Consider the following 19,208-nt stretch of genomic DNA (forward strand, 5'->3'; position numbering starts at 1 on the left):
GACGGTTAAAAAAACTTATCTGAACTTAGCATGCTTTTATACCTATTGTCCTCCGAACAGTCTGTCACTACCTATTTTAACCACTTAGGTCTGTCGCGGCTGGGATTCGAACCCCGGCATACGGAAGGTCAGGGTTTGAATCCCGGCCGCAACAGACCTAAGTCGTTAAAACAGAAAGTGACAGTTCCATTGCCAATCGCTCGGCATCAGGTGTGAATGTCACGGGTCCTCGGAGATTACCTTAAAAACAGATGTCCCGTGTCAAAGTAGGTGTGACACGCTAAAGAACCCTCACTGCTCGATGGCCGTAAGCGCCGAGTAAAGGTCTAAATTTGAAGCCCTTCATCGGTCTTGGTGACGTCTCCATATGAGTGAAAAATTCTCTCTCGAGACGTTAAACAAGATACATTCAACCGAACAAAGATATAGTTCCACTCGATTGCTTTTTAAAGAATGACCATGCATCTTAACTAGATTGTTGAAGGAAAATGTACATATTTTTATACAAAATATAAGTTTTGAAAAGGCTAAATTAAAAGTAGACTGTACAAGTGTTGTGCAAAGTGGATTCGAACCATGGTAAAAAGGAACCTACATGTTTATGCATATACATGTAGTGACACCCTCAATTTTTTGTAGGTTTTTCGGCCAAGGTCTGTTATTGCGCCCCCTCCCCCTTTCACGTTAAGAAATTTATGGGTTATCCATTACTAACAATTGCATTCACTTACTTTTTTAAAAACATCATGAAATACCCACCAATAGTTTTAACAATACACTGCCTTGAATAAAGCATTACAATCTACGAAATAGTAACATTACATGTAACTTGAAGTATAAAACATAAGTTCCATGACCCAATTGCATGAACGACGAATCTCAACTGGGACGTTCTCGATATACTTTTGATTTTAAAAACATACCGGATTGCAATTTGTGCATTATTTATTGACAAAAATTTACAAGCAATGTTAATGTAAATACTACAACATCCATAAAATTGATAAACAATATACACTTATATATATGAATAATTTATTAATTAAATACAAACTCAGCACATTTTCATCCTTAGAAATATATAGCAATTTATTTCCTTTATTAGAGATTAAAGATCAGAAAATATATATCAACAAGGTCTGGTAATTGTTCATATGGGGAACCATGAGCTTTGGTTTACCTGTTCTCTTCATAGGTTCAGTTACTCTAACCTAATTTTGAACAAATATGAATTTCTCGATAGACAGAAAAAGGGTCAGTTTGTATGATCCGCATGTAAATTAAAGAGTACAGTATTTGTCTACGAAAAAAGAGGCCCATAGGCCACACCGCTCACCTTGGCTCTGCTGTTGTTCAGCTATTGTGATTAAAAGATTTCTTGCAATTTTATTCCATGAAAAATGTTGACCCCCCCCCCTCCCCTACTGTGGCTCTAATCCAGCGCCAAAATGTCACGATATAACCATGATACAATGTCACAAGATAAGAAATCAATTTGATCAAACTTGAATTTACACTATGTTAGGAAGCATTCAAATTAGTTTTAACTTTTCTGGCCCCAGTGGCTCTTGAGAAGATTTTCAAATAACCCCACTCTATTTCTGCATTTTTTAAAACTTCTGTTCCCTTTTGAAGAGAGTATGACCCTTCATTTGAACAAACTTGAAAGCCCTTCACCCAAGGATGATCTGTATTCAGTTTTATTTGAAATCTCGTTGAGATTTTAAAACAATGTCACAAAATTGTTACGAATTCTTGATTTAGGACGTGGCACTTCATTTGAACAAATTTGAATCATCCTTACCCAAGTATACTTTGTGGCAAGTTTGGCTGAAATAAGCTTCTCGAGAAGTCAAAAGTGCTTAAAGTTTCCAAACAAACGACAAACAAAATGTGATCAGAAAAGCTCACAGCTCATGTGGGCAAAATACAATTATTTCAGTGTCTGTTGTATCTTACAGAGCTAATTTAGAATTGTGAGCAAATACTTCCATCCTGCACCAACCTTGTTCAAATCTGCAGGTTAAATTAAACTCGGGTGCGTGATACATATTATTGAGACTTCCGTTTTATGACACTTTCAGCAAACACATTTTCATCAACATAACAAAGTATACCAATGCAAAAATAATTTCAAAAACTACTATTCTAAATTCACAACTACACTGTATCTAATGCAATAAAATGGAGTTCTTGATTATAAACATAGCAGTAAAGAGGAACTTTTGAGAATGTGTTTAAAATCTTGCAATGAAAATCTTCCCATTTGGTCCCTATGCTACCATACACGCTTATCAATACACAGATAAATATATATGTATACGTTAAGATGAACGTGCTACATTTGTAATATTATTGTTCCTGTAACTCGGTCATATTCTTTAAAAGAAAGAATTTATTCAATTTCACCCCCTCCCCTTTAAATTTCTTTTTAGGAAAACCACAAAAGTTAGGATTATTAATATGAAAATCGAGTGAATATAGGGGTGGAAGTGGGATCCAAATATAGTGATTTTTTCTGTGCTTTATATTAAATATTTTTTTCATTTAGCGCAGTTATCTTTATTTAAGAGTTCACTGCAATATCGGTACTTTATAGATATATATACTAGTATATATTAGAGGATATATATTTTTTTTAACTTGAACCTGCACCATTTTGAAGGTATTACATTTTCTTAGATTATTATTTTTTCCACCATTTTATACTGAATTTAAATGAAGAAAATGCAAATTATGTGATGAATACCCTATACGCAATTTTAAAACGATTTTAAACCCACAGTGACGTACTTTTCAAAACAGGTACAACTTCAATAGTCCTCAAAATCAGAGATAAATTTGGTAACATTTTCTAATAAAAAAAAGAGGGGGGGGGGGTTTGTTGTTTTAGATCTGCTAGTGTCCAACACAAAATCAAAGAATGTCAGAGAGTATTTTCTTTAATTACACATGACTGGTTGTGCTTAACGAAAAATCATTTTAAAAAATACAAAACGCCTTTTTCATTTATGTACATTTCTAAAATAAGAAAGACCATTACTGTTCATTATTATAACACCTTTTTTTTTCCATCACAGCTTACACTTGTACCTTTTCCACACAATCATATCCACCCACACATGATTGACATTTACCAGACTCACATAAACCCTGTACTGTGAACAGACAATTGCGATGTCACTCAGTATTAACCAATCAAACACTACAAAAATATTTGCTTTTACGTTCATATGTGCTCATGAAATTACGAATATGAAATTACGAATATGAAAATGTACAGAATCATATTTCGAAAGAACGTACGTCACAAATATCAGTCACACATCTAAATTTATTGCCTATTCCGAGTAGCTCACAGTTTCAGATAAACTATGGCTCCAGTTCCCAGATAGGTTTCAATTTTTTGTTCGGTAATATTATATATAGATCCAAATTGCAATTTTTCGCTACATAAAATATTCTTAGTTTCTAATTTCCAAATACATGTATTTAACATACATATTTCAGAACTGTGTCATACGTTCTTAAGATGAGTGTATTTCTAGATTAAACAGTAATGCACGTCCAACACACTCCCAAGAAGTAATGTGTATGTAGGCAGCCCATTATAACAATATCATTTTCTTGGACTGACAGGTATGGACCGACAAGTTGTGATTGGGTTTATACCTGTACATCATAATAACAATCTCATCTTCTAGGACTGGCAGGAATAGTCCGACCTGTACGTGTAACAGTACTTCCATTTGCTATCTGAATTAACCCCAATTAAATACAGCTGACGTGTTTAAAAATATCACAAGCACTACTTAAATACATGTATCTGAATAATAATCCATGTTCTTCTGTAGTCTATTCATGATATCAAATTTCCTAAATTTCATACACATGTATATCAAATATAATGCTGACCTTCAACAGGAGCGAAGCGTTTTTCAAGAGTAAGAAAATTCGCTGCAAATCATAGGGCATATATACATGTAGTCTAAAATCTCAATCTTGTTGAATATCAGTGGGGGGGATATCAAAAAGCAAGGGAGATAACTCTGACTCATCTCCCCACGATACAATAATTTAATGAGGAACTGTTCAGATGAAATAAAAAAAAAAGATATGTAGGGTGGATGTGAGGTGAAGTACAATGCGTAAAAATATAAAACAAAAATGTAAAAAAAAAAAAAAAAAAAAAAAAAAAAAAAAAAAAAAATCGCTAGTTTTGACTTCCCTGATGACGTGACTGGGTGTAAAAAGTTACAATTAGATTTCTAGATTGCTTATTTTGTTATTGAGTTATTAACATGGTTGGTGAGACTGTGGTCACCAGAGCCATTACGAGTGGTGTCTTCTTCGCTGACTTCTTCTTCATCGGAACTACGAATATCTGTAACTTCCTGAAAAATAAATAAAATTTGCAAATCTGAATAAAAAGATAAATAAAAATAAAATCATGTTACAAAGAACGTCAATCCATAATCTCAACCATTTCAATGGAGTGGTCAGCTAAGATTTGCGAGAATCAGCCTCGCTTTCATGTCCGCTGTCCGGAAGTTAAAAATATACATATACATGTACTGGATTATCTAAAACAAGCGTAATGAATAAAACTAAGCAGACATATTCAAAGAGCATTTTTTTTAAAATATAAAAACAAGTAGTACATGTGATAATAAACAATAAACTAAAAGACAGACAGATTGATAACTGATGGAAGAATTGTCTGTGGGCCACATTGCTCACCCGCTCAATGCATTTTCCTCCTTTCACCTATTTTCACACGACCAATTTCGTGGTCAAATAATGGTCACGTAAAACAAGCATTCTGAGAGTATTGCATGACAATACATAGTCCCCTACCGGTTGAAAAAATTACTGTACCACAACAATATTCAAAGTTCATTACGTAGGTTATGGTAAAAGGGAAAATTGGGGAACCAGGATAGGAATGGTTGGAAATCAACTACTATTCGAGTAGAGACTATACCAGGAAAAAAGACAAATTTATAATTAGGTCTAGGTCTTTAACCAAGTCAATAAACTGTGACATGTAGGTGATCATGAATAATTTAGCTATATTGTTGTATTACTATGCTAGAAGTTTTAATGAGTGTAGTATTCTTATCTACAGAGATAAGAAACTTGGATGTAAACTAACAATTCATGCTATTTATCTAAGTCCAAGGGCCATAACTTAATGGAAAAGCAATGGATCAAGACAAAATTCGAACTTGATCTGTAACTTGTTATGGCAAAGCAATGTACCAAATATCAAATGAATATCTGCAAGCACAACCAAAAAAAGTCCGGAAAACTGATAATTCATGCGATTTTTCAAGTCCAAGGGCCATAACTAAGTGAAAAATCAACGGACCAAGATGAAATTCAAACTTAATCTGTAACTTGTTATGGCAAAGCAACATACCAAATATAAAATAAATATCTGCAAGAACAGAGAAAAAAATTGCGGAAAACTGGACTGACGGACAGCCTGACAAACGGATGGAGCGCAAACCTAAAGTCCCCTTCGACTTCGTCAGTAGGGGACTAAATAGGAGGGCAGGGCACGGGCAACAATGCTCATCTGAGTCACGTTCGCTATCCTGTTCTTCAGAAGAATTTCTAAAAGATCTTTCCCCCCTTTAATCAAATGACAAATTTTGACCTCATATTACGACCCCAACCCTAGTCCTATGGGGTCATGACTGAACTTAAATCTACACAAGTTTACACTATTTATTAATTATCTCTCCTTCAAAAATGATGTGACCCCCTTGATTTAAACAATTATGAATCCCATTTACCCACGGATGCTTTATCACTTGTTTGGTTTAAAGTCGCCCTATAGTTCTGGAGAAGTTGAAAATGTGTAAAGTTTACGGACAGACGGACGCCGGATGATAAGTAATTAGGAAATCTCTCTTGAGCTTATAAATCTCAGGTGAGCTAAAATGAATCAACGTTACACTGGTATGTTTGCACAATACTTCAGCCTTTCTTTTTAAAATTTCCTCAAGCCATCCAATGTAAAGTTTGTGTTGAAGATCTCATTCAAGTGTTTTAGGTCTAATCAAAAAGACGTGTTTATAAAGTCTCATCCACAAGACTCAGAAAAGAAGGACGTATTCAAATTGAAATGACCCAATGTTTAATGTCTCACCCGTGACCTTGAATATTTGCGGCCTCATCTGAGACCCATGACCTTCAGTCCAAGGACACCTGACAAAGGATTGGTCACAACCTATTTTCATATCGCGGGTCTGACCCAGTGAGAGCTCGGACACGAGTTAATTGACTCTCTACCAAATAAGGGTAGCAAGTTTGGATTTTCTGGTCTAATTGAGACTTTTTAAAAACACCTCAACCCACCTATTTTCACTACAGTTTAACTTCGAACACCAATATCATGGATATCTCGTCTAAACCTCTTATTCTTTAAGTATTTTAACCTCAATATCTCTAATCCTTGGATATCTGGAAGTGTTTTGTATTTTTCATCGAGTTCGAGATAACGAAGTTTGACTGTATTTATCAATCATCTCCCCTTGGACTTTGTCATGGTCCTTTGTGTTAAGCAAAACTAAATTAGGGACAGTGGTTCTTGAGAAACATACACCTTTAAAAAAAAATAGTCAAACAAAACAGATGCTGGGCAAAATTTGATCAGAAATGCATTTTGGCTAAGGTGAGTCACATGACTTTCAAATATTGCATGGAAAACTCTTAATAATCACATTTTACATGTCTTATAATCATGTTAAAATAAATGTCAACATAAATTACTAAGTGCAAACATAAAGTTGCTAGTAAAAGCACAGACAACCAGAGGAATATGTATCAAAGTGTTGTGGCAAGGTTTATAATCAGTAACTTCCTCAAATGAGAATAAAAGCTCATCTGAATTTCATGATTTTCTCAGAAAATTAATAAGAGAAAAGATTTTCTAGACAACAGAAGATGTTATGTTATTGCACATCAAAAAATATCACACTGATTAAAACTAAATAAAACCTCCTAGTAAGCACCTTTAGTAATCCGCAGAACAAATATGCAGATAAAAGAAAATCCTTCTGACAATATTCAGCACTTTTGTTGCTCATACTCTTCTCATTTCTTGACCTTTGAACTTGTGATCAGAAGTGATTGATGATTGACCCCGCCCCCACACAACAAACTGAGTAACCATAGAGACCTCTTCCCCAGGTGACATTTTAAGTGCATTTTTCATAACTTACCTTAGGTTTAAACTTTATTTGTTTGACGACGATTTACAGACAAGTTCTACAACTTAAAATTCATGCTTCTTTTGGCACAAAGGGGTCACTGATGTGGGAGGAAACCAGAGTACCCGGAAGAAACCCACATGTCCGAACGGAGAACTTGTAATACCCTGTCACATACAACCTCTGTCCATCCTGAGGATTGAACCTGGGTCGCAGCGGTGAGAAGCGAGTGCGTTAACCACTACGCTACCCGGACACCCTCTACAACGAACTCCATTTGGAATTCATAAAACAGGTACACCTATATTCTATATCAAACCATGTACTAAAATCAGCATTACTGAAGCTGGTTGGCCAAACTTTCAATCTTGTTTATTTTTTTAAATTTGCAAGCTAAAAACAAGCCATACGAGGGGAAGGGGGAGGGAAGAGGTCTGCATATCTTTATAAAACAGTCGGTTGGACGGGGATGGGACTTGTTCCTAAACACCACGTGATGAACTACTTTTGCATTAAACGTTCCTTAGAAAAAACACAGGTAAAGATGCTAGATAAAGTACTCGTACCAATCATTAGCTGTATCCATATCAAAACAACCTACTTTGAAATTCTTCATCACTACTTTAACGCAATATTCTGCCTCTGTGTGATAAAACATAAAAAGAATACCACACTCTGTACAGCGATTGTACAGTGAAATCTGTTTCATCCGACAGGTACTGGGGGGGGGGGGGGGGGGGGGGGGGGGGGGGGGAGACTTTGTGTCGGTTTAAGTATTATATTGGGCATGGGATGAAAATGAAGGCTGGATATCTCAGTGAAACAGCTTGCACGGGTGTCGGATTAAACAGTTTTTACTGTATAACAAATGCACTTTAGCATAGCTGTCAATATTGTTTTGTTTTTGATTTTTTTTTCTATTCTAACATTTTTTTTCTGCTTGTAGGTCTTCAGCAAAGAGATGTGAAAAGTCAGAGTGATGTGCTTTACCATTTCCGTTATTGCCGTAATACATACCTGATTGTTACGAACCTACCGATAAGTTAACCACCATTACAACAGAATCATATAATGCATGTCTTCCTTTCACGATTACGTATTATACATGTACACGCAATTCATGAAATCGTAAAGCTATTTTAGAATATAGTATGCCATTCTCTATCATGCATGTTAATTCAAATGAAAATGAAAGCATAATAACTGGTTAGATATTGAAGAATATAAAAAGTTACAGAAATATTGATACATTGATGCAAGGTCGACCGATTTCAGTGCCCCCCCCCCCCCCCCCCCAATGAAAGTAAAAGTATATATAGGATCATGAAAATAATTATATTCCACTGCAACATCAAACACCCGGCAGCAATAAGATCATGTATCTTGATATGTCAAAGAATGCTCAAGTCAATAAATCACGTGACTTTGAAGCTCTCCAGTTTATGGTAAAATTTTAAAACCTACAGGAAGAACAATACCTAATGCACTTTAATAACATTATTTACAGACATCTTAAGTACTCGGTGTATAGCAATTAATTAATCAAGAAATAGTACCAATAAAATACGATAAGCCCTAATTAGCAATCGACAAACATTTCTAAGATCGCACAAAGCACCATAGTGTCCAGGAAGAACGAAAACCCCTTTTTTCCCTTCAACTACGACTCTGCATGAACATCACTTTTTCATTGTTTGAATGAGCCTGCGGATTTTCTCAGTTACACTCGGCACGAACTTGACAATTTTGAACTTGAGTGTGTATGTGTAACTGGTCATGTCATTTGAAGAATTTGAAGGAGAAATTTAAACTTCATAAAAGAAACGATCTTCACCTTTCCATAACATTAAATGTATCAAGTTCCAAAACATTAAATGTATCAAGTTCCAAAACATTAAATGTATCAAGTTTCATAACATTAAATGTATCAAGTTCCAAAACATTAAATGTATCAAGTTCCAAAACATTAAATGTATCAAGTTTCATAACATTAAATGTATCAAGTTCCAAAACATTAAATGTATCAAGTTTCATAACATTAAATGTATCAAGTTCCAAAACATTAAATGTATCAAGTTCCAAAACATTAAATGTATCAAGTTCCAAAATTCTGTACAATATACATCCTGTAACATGTTTCACGTTTACTCACAGCCAAACAGAAGGAATTTTTATCTTAAAATATATTTATTCCAGAAATTAATTAAAACATTGCAGCGATCTATAATGAATTGAAAACCTTGATTTCTATAATAATTTCTACTTATCTATCTTGCATGAATACTCACAGCACCGTTATATAATCCAATTTCAACTCTCAAATGCAAAATCATGAAAATAATTGGTGAATAGAACTGAGGAACAACAGCTACCTTTATACATCTCAATATAAAAGGTACTCTTTGAGGAACAACAGCTACCTTTATAACAGGTACTCTCTAAGGAACAACAGCTACCTTTACACATCTCAATATAAAAGGTACTCTCTGAGGAACAACAGCTACCAATAACAGGTACTCTCTGAGGAACAACAGCTACCTTTAAACATCTCAATATAAAAGGTACTCTTTGAGGAACAACAGCTATCTATAACATGTACTATTTGAGGAACAACAGCTACCTTTATAACAGGTACTCTTTGAGGAACAATATCTACCTTTATAACAGGTACTCTCTGAGGAACAACAGCTACCTTTATAACTGGTACTCTTTGAGGAACAATATCTACCTTTATAACAGGTACTCCTTGAGGAACAATATCTACCTTTATAACAGGTACTCTTTGAGGAACAACAGCTACCTTTAAACATCTCAATTTATCAGGTACTCTTTGAGAAACAACCGCTACCTTTATAACAGGTACTCTTTGAGGAACAACAGCTACCTTTAAATATCCTAATAGAACAGGCACACTGCGGCACATTTCTGTGTAACCTTGGATTTAACATACAGAGGGAACATAACTAACTGGTTTTCTTCTACTCAGTATCACGGCTTTGTTGTATTCAACTGCTTTTCATGTGGAAGGGAGTGATATTTTAGATGTTCAAGTTTAGTCTTATCAACACACTATAGTTGGTTTTCTGTGAAATGATAGGATTTTGTAGTGCAGATAGACGAAACGTTAAATTAGCATGAAGAATTTTCTCGATAAGGAATGAGATGAAAGTACCGTTTCCTCAATCATGATACAAAAAATGTTTATTAAAAAGCTATTCTATGCATTTTTACCTGTATGTTTTTACTGATATGAGTGAATGAACTCAGAAATCAATGCCAATTCAAACTGAATATACAAAGTGCTGTTACTACAATCTACCGAATGCCATGAGAGAGAAAGCGGTAGAAAACGCGTTAATTTCTTTTACATACCTGTCCCTAAAACAAAATAAAATATATACATATAAAGAAATGAAAATTTACTGCAGGAAAGCAACTCGCACACGACACATGAAATATATTCAACAGGTGAATTATGAATATTTATGTGTGAACACCTACACATGCTAAACATTTGTACTTAAAGGGTTGGGTCCTTTTGATCAAAAGCATATGATGAGCATATAAAAGTTTTCCGAATCCAAAACATACTTAGTCTATCTAAGGTCATCAGTCATCAGTAGTCTGTTCCAGATTTTTGGACTTCTTTATGTGTTTATTTAAATTACCAATACTTCAGTACTGTGAATAAACTGTATATGATATATATTTATTTCTCTCTTCAGTAATCTGTAAACACACATAAGTTGATGTTAACATTATTCACTGACAATCTCCGTACCAGGCGATCATCAACGTTTAATACCTAGTTACGTTACAATCCACCACAGCGGAGTCATTTAAATATACATGTACAGGGCGTCTCGAGTTACGTTACAACCCAACACAGCGGAGTCAAGCTAAATATACATGTACAAGGCGTCTCGAGTTACGTTACAACCCAACACAGCGCAGTCAAGCTAAATATACATGTACAGGGCGTCTCGAGTTACGTTACAACCCAACACAGCGCAGTCAAGCTAAATATACATGTACAGGGCGTCTCGAGTTACGTTACAACCCAACACAGCGCAGTCAAGCTAAATATTTTATATATTATTTATATCATTCTTATGGTAAACTGCAAAAGTGACATTCAAAATTTATCCCAGAAACATGGAACAGACTACTGAATGTGCAATGATGAATGGGACCCACCACCAATGAAAATTTATAAACGAAACTTTAATTAAAGGTCATCTAGAGACACTCAATGCTAGAAACAATATGGGTGACTGAATTGATTTACATAGTTCTTTTGGTTTGGTTTTTTGTGATTCATTTTTCAGTTCAGAAACAATATTTCCAATGCGTTTGCCTTTGATTGACACAATAAAATGCTTCTTAGTTGTTGTATCAGGTGATGAAGGTAGCTAGCATTACAGTAAGAAATGAACGTCATTTTTGAAATACACGAGGGTATGAATTGCGACACTTCACACCAGCATACTTTACATGTTAGCAGTTCACACCTTCACGTATTTTCAAAAATTAAATTTATTTCTTAAAATTATACATAATACTCCATTACCTGTATATTAAAAATACAAACCAATGTATAAAATTTTTCGTTCAAACATTTCAAACTGTACAGGGTAACATAACATTAAGACGTTTTCTGTGTGCACAAATAGTGGCTTCAACAAGTTTTAAACCTAGTTATGCAAAGACATGTATTATTATTGTGCATAATTTTGATTAGCTTTTATGATATATACTTAAGAAATAAATTTCATTTTTGAAAATACATGTGTATGAACTGTGACACTTTACAGTGCCTGCATAAATTCATGATGTGTGCTAGCATTTCATTATTTATATTTACATTCAGTGATTTTTCAACATTTTTCAAATGGGGTCATGTGCTCTCGCATTGGGAAAAATTGTCAACATTTTGATCAAATTGGGAAAACTTAAGTCATTATTGTAAATATGCTATTAAAATATATCATATCAAACAAGAAATCAAACCAATTTTTTTAAAATACATATTTTTTCTTAAAGCTCTTAAATTTTTCAACTATTCTTTCTAAATCATCTAGAATTGATGCGTCTTTGTCATGTCATATATAAACTATTCACATTGAACTTATTCTTAAACAAATACATTTTTCACCAGTTTTTATTATTGGGAAAAGTGCAAGTTCAATTGGGAAAAAAGTGGTAATTTTGGGGAGGGGAAAGGGTCGATATTCGGACCTAAAATGGGTCTTAAAAAATCACTGACATTCTAATTTCATCATCTTCATTTCTGTCGGAATTCCCAGTCATTAAAATAAACGCGTTTAATATATATTTATCTATATTCATATGTGCATTGTTTCGAACTGCAACACGTTCATGGGGAAATGGTTATCATTACAATTTGCAGAGATGTCAAAGGCAAAAACATGGTAGTGTAAAATATACTTGTATATGATTAGATTATGCAAGATAACTGAGCACTTGATATGATGATGTGATTCAATTGTTTCAACGTTAAAGAGACCATGATGCAACCAGCCACACAGCATATTTTCATTTTACTGAGGACTCTAAAATTGTTTCTAGTTAATGTTCTTGAAATTTGTGCTGAGCATAATTACATACGTCCGTTATGGTAAAGTATGGGAGTCAGTATTATTACAGCAGTTTTGTGTTTTCATTTCTCCACATACACTTTTGTAGGGAGGTGAAGAATTCTCTCAATAAGCAGACTTGAATACTTAGATATTTCTCAACGGTTTTCATGAAAATGCATAGTATGGTCTGCATTAATCATATGAAATATATAAGAACTGTGTATTAAATTATCACAAAAATATCGTAAACTAACAGAAAAATCAGTTGACCTATCTGATTCTTATGGCTACAGCCTACAGGAGGATTTTTTTTCTGCAACAGAGCTCTACATTCTTTCGATTTGTCATTTCATCTTGTGTCTTGTCAAGTTTAATTTGGATATTCCACGTTATCTTTCGATTTGTCAGATTACTTCATGATATACATGTAAATGACTCTGTGAACAGAATTTTTTAATATAATATTTATACTAAATGTATGCTGCCTTATTTTCACTACAGTCCGCTAATTTGCTATCTCCTGTAAGCCTAAACAATGAGATCAGAACTGCAGTAAACACTGTGCATGTATAATTTGGCATAATACTTGTTAAGAATAGACATAAAAAAAAATATGAATTGAAAACAGTGTTAAATAGATTCAGACAATTTGAAGCTGTGAAAATAACACGAAGCCAATCTAAAGCTGCGTACAGTATCTCAATCTATTCGATTCAAAATCATGTATCTAGATGTATTGCTGATCACTGATTCATAGATGGCAGCACTAGTAGTACAGTAAACATAGGATATTTCAACACACAATAATCTGTTTGTAACATGCAATATGATTGGTTGGGCAGTAACTGCATTGTGATGTCATTAAACTCTCAACATTTTTGTTTCTAAAATTATCCTTAGACCACAGTAAAAAAAAAAATGCATTTATCAAGTGAAAAATTGAATTATAAAGAATGAATTCAATAGCAAATGTATGTTATTGGTTCATAACAAAAAACTAGTGCAGATTAACACCTTTCATGAACTGCAGCTTTGCGACTTAAACACATAAGAAAATTAATTAAGCTCGTCTGTTACACAAAGTGTTTCACTTACCTCGCCTTGTTTGGACAACACTGTGTAGGCGACTGTCACAATTAGTGAGAACCAATAGGCATGCAGGATCAGAAGAATCACCAAAATACCGTTAAAATAGTAGAGGCTTGGGAAAGGCCCCACGATCTGTATGCATTCGAAATAGGTGGACCACATGACCCTAGAATAAAGCGCGGGGAACAGATCGCATGATTAATTCAAGCCCATATAGCTGTGCTGTCCACTGAAGACGTGGAAATACCTAACGGGTTTGAAAATGTGGAGTGTGTGTTAGGTGGTGTGTTGTACAGTTGCCTATAGTTGCTGCTAGGATGAGAAGTGTGGTGTGTGTTACATGGGAATAATGTTCTGAATAAGGAAGTGGTTTCCAATGTTGGAAAAAATGTGCTGGAATTGTTTTTTCGTGGACCTTAAGGAGATCAGTGGGTAAAGAAATTTTGTGTGGACCTACAAGTGCAAACATCATATGGACACAATATTTGTTAGCATTGATGATGATGACGATGACATTGATGATGATGATGATGATGTGCTCATGATAGCAAACAGATAAGAATTTGTAATTGTTAAATTGCACCTGCATTTTGCTTGTTTTAGTCTGTTGTACTCAGTAAAAGATTGGAAAAAAAGAAAAGAACGAAGTACATGAACTCTCGTACCCTCCCCCCCCCCCCCTTCTAAAAAAGTGATCTCAGAGAGGTTTGGCACACTGTCACTTGAGAGAAACACTAACTAAAACAATGGAGTCCCTAGAGAATCAAATCATTTTTGTGGGGGACAAATTTTTATGGATTAAAAATTCGAATTAAAAGTGTTTTGATTTCATAATTAGAGATTTCTCATCTGCGATGACTATCAAACTTCCCTGAGGGGATTCACATTTGTGAGTTAATAAATGCAAAAACAACAAAAATTAGAACCCAACAAAAATGATTGATTTTACAGATTTTGACCCTATATAAAATTGTTGTAGTTGTAAAAATGGTGTGACAGAAATAAAAGCTAATAAAAAACAGCAATGGCACTATCAATATATATCATTTTCCACAGAAGATGATAACTAAAAAACAACCTCACACGCTTTCCTCAAACTTAAGAGGCATAGAAAGTGACAATTTGTTATAATACACAATAATGAAGAAGTACTGTCAAAATCTCTGTTACTCACAAACACTGAACAGATAAAAGAGTACTGGGAAAAAAGTCTGTGAAAGTATTTCATGAATATATAAGAATGTAAACAAAAAGCAAAAAAAAAATTTAAAAAAAATAATAATAATAATTTTTTTTTTGAAAATTATCATATTGTCATTTTAATCTTTAAATGCTTATTAAGCATAAAAACTTTCTTTTCTTACTCATACATGGATACATAACATAAATGAAATACCATTCATACTATATCAACAAAATTAAAATACAAGGAAATAGCATTTCATATCAGATTTATAGTTTTAAAAAAAAAAATGCACTTCCTGAAATGTAGAGGTGATATAAAATGATATATATCATCAGTTCTTAGCAAACTGTTTCCACTGAAATTTTCATGAAATCAAACTCTGGTTACTAATGGATAATTCTTTACATCTAGAAAAATAATCTGTTAAATCAGATAGGAAAATATGCCACACCCCCTTGATTCGTAATAATCACCAATACCTACTAAAACTGCCATTCCTAGGACAAGTAGAACTATGTAATCCGAAAAGCTAAATATTCATGCTGTTACTTTCATACACATTGGAGATAAATCCGTAAGCTACCCTATTCACCACCAGGCATATTGCTGCATGCGTCATTTCCTGTAGGATTTCATTCTAAGAGATACTTGGTGCTTTTCCATCACTAAGCAACGGATTTTTGATTTCAAAACATCAACCAAAGAATTGAATTAATTCCGCAATAAACGGATTTATGATAACATTTATCTAAAAATAAATTTCTGAATGTAAATAAAACAAAACTTGCTTCATGTAATGACTATATCTCATAAACTCTTGTCCGACACAAGGTTTTAATCAAGAAATTTCCCGTGGGGATTCGGGTTAGAATAGGTTCTCAGCACCCCTTGCTTGTTGTAAGAGGCGACTAAATGGTCCAGGGTGGTCCTTCGGATGAGACCGCAAAAACCGAGGCCCCATGTTACAGCAGGGTGTGGCATGATAAAGATCCCTCCCTGTTCAGAGGCCATAAGTGCCGAGCATAGGACTAAATTTTGCAGTCCTTCACCAGCAATGGTGACCTCTCCATATGTATTGAGTAAAATTTTCTCATGCGGAACAATATACAATCTATCAATCCTCCAAGAAGCTTGTATGTACTGTAAATTCTAAATATACGCGCAGAATTTATTATCACGTAACTTTGCGTGAAGCATCACTCGCAAAATAAAATTACTTGCTTATTTGTTTATATTGCTAAATTACCTATAAAGACCCTTGATCGACAGAGTACTCGCAAATTGATGTTCTCGAGGTTTGCCATATACGAGTCATTTCACAATATTAAGTGCTCGCGTAAAATAAGGAATCTAAAGTATAATGCTGGCAAAAGCAGTGCATTACCCTAATACAATAGTCATATGTACACTGGAACACTGGTGTCCACTATCCTCTGTGCAAAGCGATACATGAATGTCCGTGATGTTTTATACATATGCCCGGAGGTCACATTTATTCAGTCTAGCATGTGTTCCAACTTACTGGAGAGGAAAAGCACCACATTTGAAATACATACTGACATCGCTGCAGATAGGTGAGAATGAATACAAACCTCGTACATAATATTTCAAGAGGCAGCAAGCCTAAGATTTTAAACACACACAGGATAGGAACCGATTTTGTACAGTTAAATCACTCAAAGACAAACGAATAATGCAAAACGCATGTGCATGTTTTCCCCTTTCTAATTCATCGCATTAAGTGTGATCAAATCTTGTGAATGCTAACTGCCTTATCAAAATGAAACCAAAAACTTAATGCCCACATATTTCTCAGCCATATGTCCTGTGTAATTTTAAAATCTTAGACATTTGATGTCATTAGCCGTTTTCAGGAACTACATGCGGATAACAAAACCTGTTTTACCTTCGTTTTGACTTGTAGCCAAATAATACGGCCAATCATATACGTCCATAACAGATGTAAAAATTGTAGGCTAATCAGAAGGCTGTTATAGACAAAGTAGGCGGGGCCCCACCCCACGATTGGGTGGGCATAGAAAAGTGTGCTATAAACGATTCTGAAAGAGGACATAAAATATTCTTATTAAATCAGGGCATTCATTTCTGTCACTCTCAAAAACTTTTTTGCCATTCCTTTAATGAGTTTTAAATATTCTCTCAAGTTACATTTCTCCTTAAGAATTAACATTATGAATTCTATTTCATAACCACAACTACAGATTTTGTAAACAACTATATCAACTACTAGAAAGAGATTTGTCCAGATTATTTGCAAAAGATTCTAAAACCATGGATCGTGAAAACAAAAGGTATAATTTTTGTCGTCACAACATCTAATTGTACTACAGAACACATTTCTGCTTCACATTAACCACCTTCATCCCAATCCAAAATTTAAAATCATGCATCGAAGAAGTGTGACGCCGAGAAAGCAAAGAAAGTGACATTGACCCGTTTTCTTATATTTTGAATGTCCATCACCCCGACCCTCCCCGGCCTTGTGATATCCCACCCCTGCAAAAACAACTCTCACTTAATGAAACACATGCAAAATTGAAAAAAAATAAATCTAAACTGGGAGGGAAAAAAAAAAAAAGTATCACAAAAGCTAAAATGCCTGTTCTGATATGGAGAAAGCAAAAATCAGAAGAAATTTATACATTAAGATATATATAAAGCACTGAGCAAGGCACACTGTCATGCTATGATGAGGGAGACTATCGTTTTACTACATCAATGTTTTAAATGCCGCCCACACAGACTGATATATTAAGAGTGCTTCATAAAGCTTCATCTAAACACAGAGTTATTTTACACACATATATTTTCTAAAACCTTCTCTCAGATTGTTTTAGTTTCAAGCATACTGCTTCTTTTTTTCTTCAAAATGAAGTGTGATGTGTTTATGCATGCAAAAATATTGCACAAGGCTACCATTACACTACCGGAATGTAGATCAAACCTTTTTTAAATTAATCAATCTATATCTTATCTTTTTTATAAAACTGCTTTCAAGTTTATGTCCAAAATTTTACCGACATGTATTCATTTGATTCAATTAATTGTTTTTATGTATGAAACAGGAAAGTTTAAAACAATGCCATCTGGTATATCACAGTCCATCAATGTGAAATCAATTACAAACTTTAAAATCTATATACATTGTATTTGCACGCCAAATGCTAAAACTGCAAAAAATTAAGCGTAAAACTATAAACGTGTATTTACTACACAAATGTCCCAGCTGACGTTCAAATACTTATAAATTCTAAAGACAAAAAAGTCAGGAAAACAAGAAATAATTTTTTAAAACTTTTAAAGTCCTATGGGAATAACGTTGGTAAAAGGTTAACTGATATGAATCTATAAGGTGATCTGTAAGTCATCAATATAAGGCGATAAACTAAATACATGTATTAGCAAGCACGACAACAACAACAAAAGTCTGGAAAACTAACTATGGCAGAAAGAAAGACAGAAATGGGTAACAGTGTATGCCCATACCATTTTTTGGCGGGGGGCATAAAAATAGCCACCTAATCATAATGATACATGTATCGACATTTATATAAAGTTAACTCTTTTCAGCAATATCTCTTTGTAATGTAATAAAACTCTAAATTGATGGTGCTGATACTTCTCTGCAATTACTTTCCAAAGCCACATATCATCTTCCAAGATATTTAAGTTACAGAGTGAACTCATTGCATAAACCTAAGGATATGACGCATCTTAAGAGTAAAGCGTGAAGTTTATCAATTACTTCGAGAAGAAATTAACATCCATCCTCGTACCCATGGATTCCATCGAGCTACAGAAGGATACATACATGGTTAATGCACGCTGTTTCTAATTTTGGTGTGTTGGAGATCTTGTCATTCTGGGCAGATGAAGAAAAAAAAATGACTAAAATTGAAAGCGACTCGATGACCGAGGTGTAAGGTCCAGGACTTTTAATTATGCGAACTTGATACAGCAACATCACCAATACCAGATACTGCAGATGTTGGGTTTGGGGTATGAAAGTTCATCTACTGTAAAAGTGGTTATTAATGCTTGTGGGATATTTACACTAATTATGCCGTCACTTAATAAGCGCATAAATTTCCC

General features: G+C 34.3%; 1 protein-coding gene across 4 annotated transcripts in view; it reads right to left on the bottom strand.

Annotated features, from left to right (window-relative positions):
* Positions 1-927: 927 nt before the first annotated feature.
* Positions 928-19,208, bottom strand: part of LOC125665629 (ceramide synthase 5-like) — a 38,083-nt gene continuing 19,802 nt past the window's right edge. The window contains exons 9-10 of one of the 4 annotated variants that reach the window (XM_048898372.2): positions 17,002-17,155; positions 928-4,394 (exon numbers count right to left, since the gene is read on the bottom strand). In XM_048898372.2, coding sequence (XP_048754329.1) covers positions 4,278-4,394; positions 17,002-17,155 — 271 coding nt within the window. In that variant the 3' untranslated portion in view covers positions 928-4,277. Of the gene's footprint in view, positions 10,599-13,915; positions 14,076-17,001; positions 17,156-19,208 lie in introns of all 4 variants that reach the window. The other 3 variants (XM_048898371.2, XM_048898373.2, XM_048898374.2) reach the window with 3 other exon arrangements.

This window comes from Ostrea edulis, chromosome 10, assembly GCF_947568905.1.
Source record: "Ostrea edulis chromosome 10, xbOstEdul1.1, whole genome shotgun sequence".
Taxonomy (NCBI): Eukaryota; Metazoa; Mollusca; class Bivalvia; order Ostreida; family Ostreidae; genus Ostrea; species Ostrea edulis.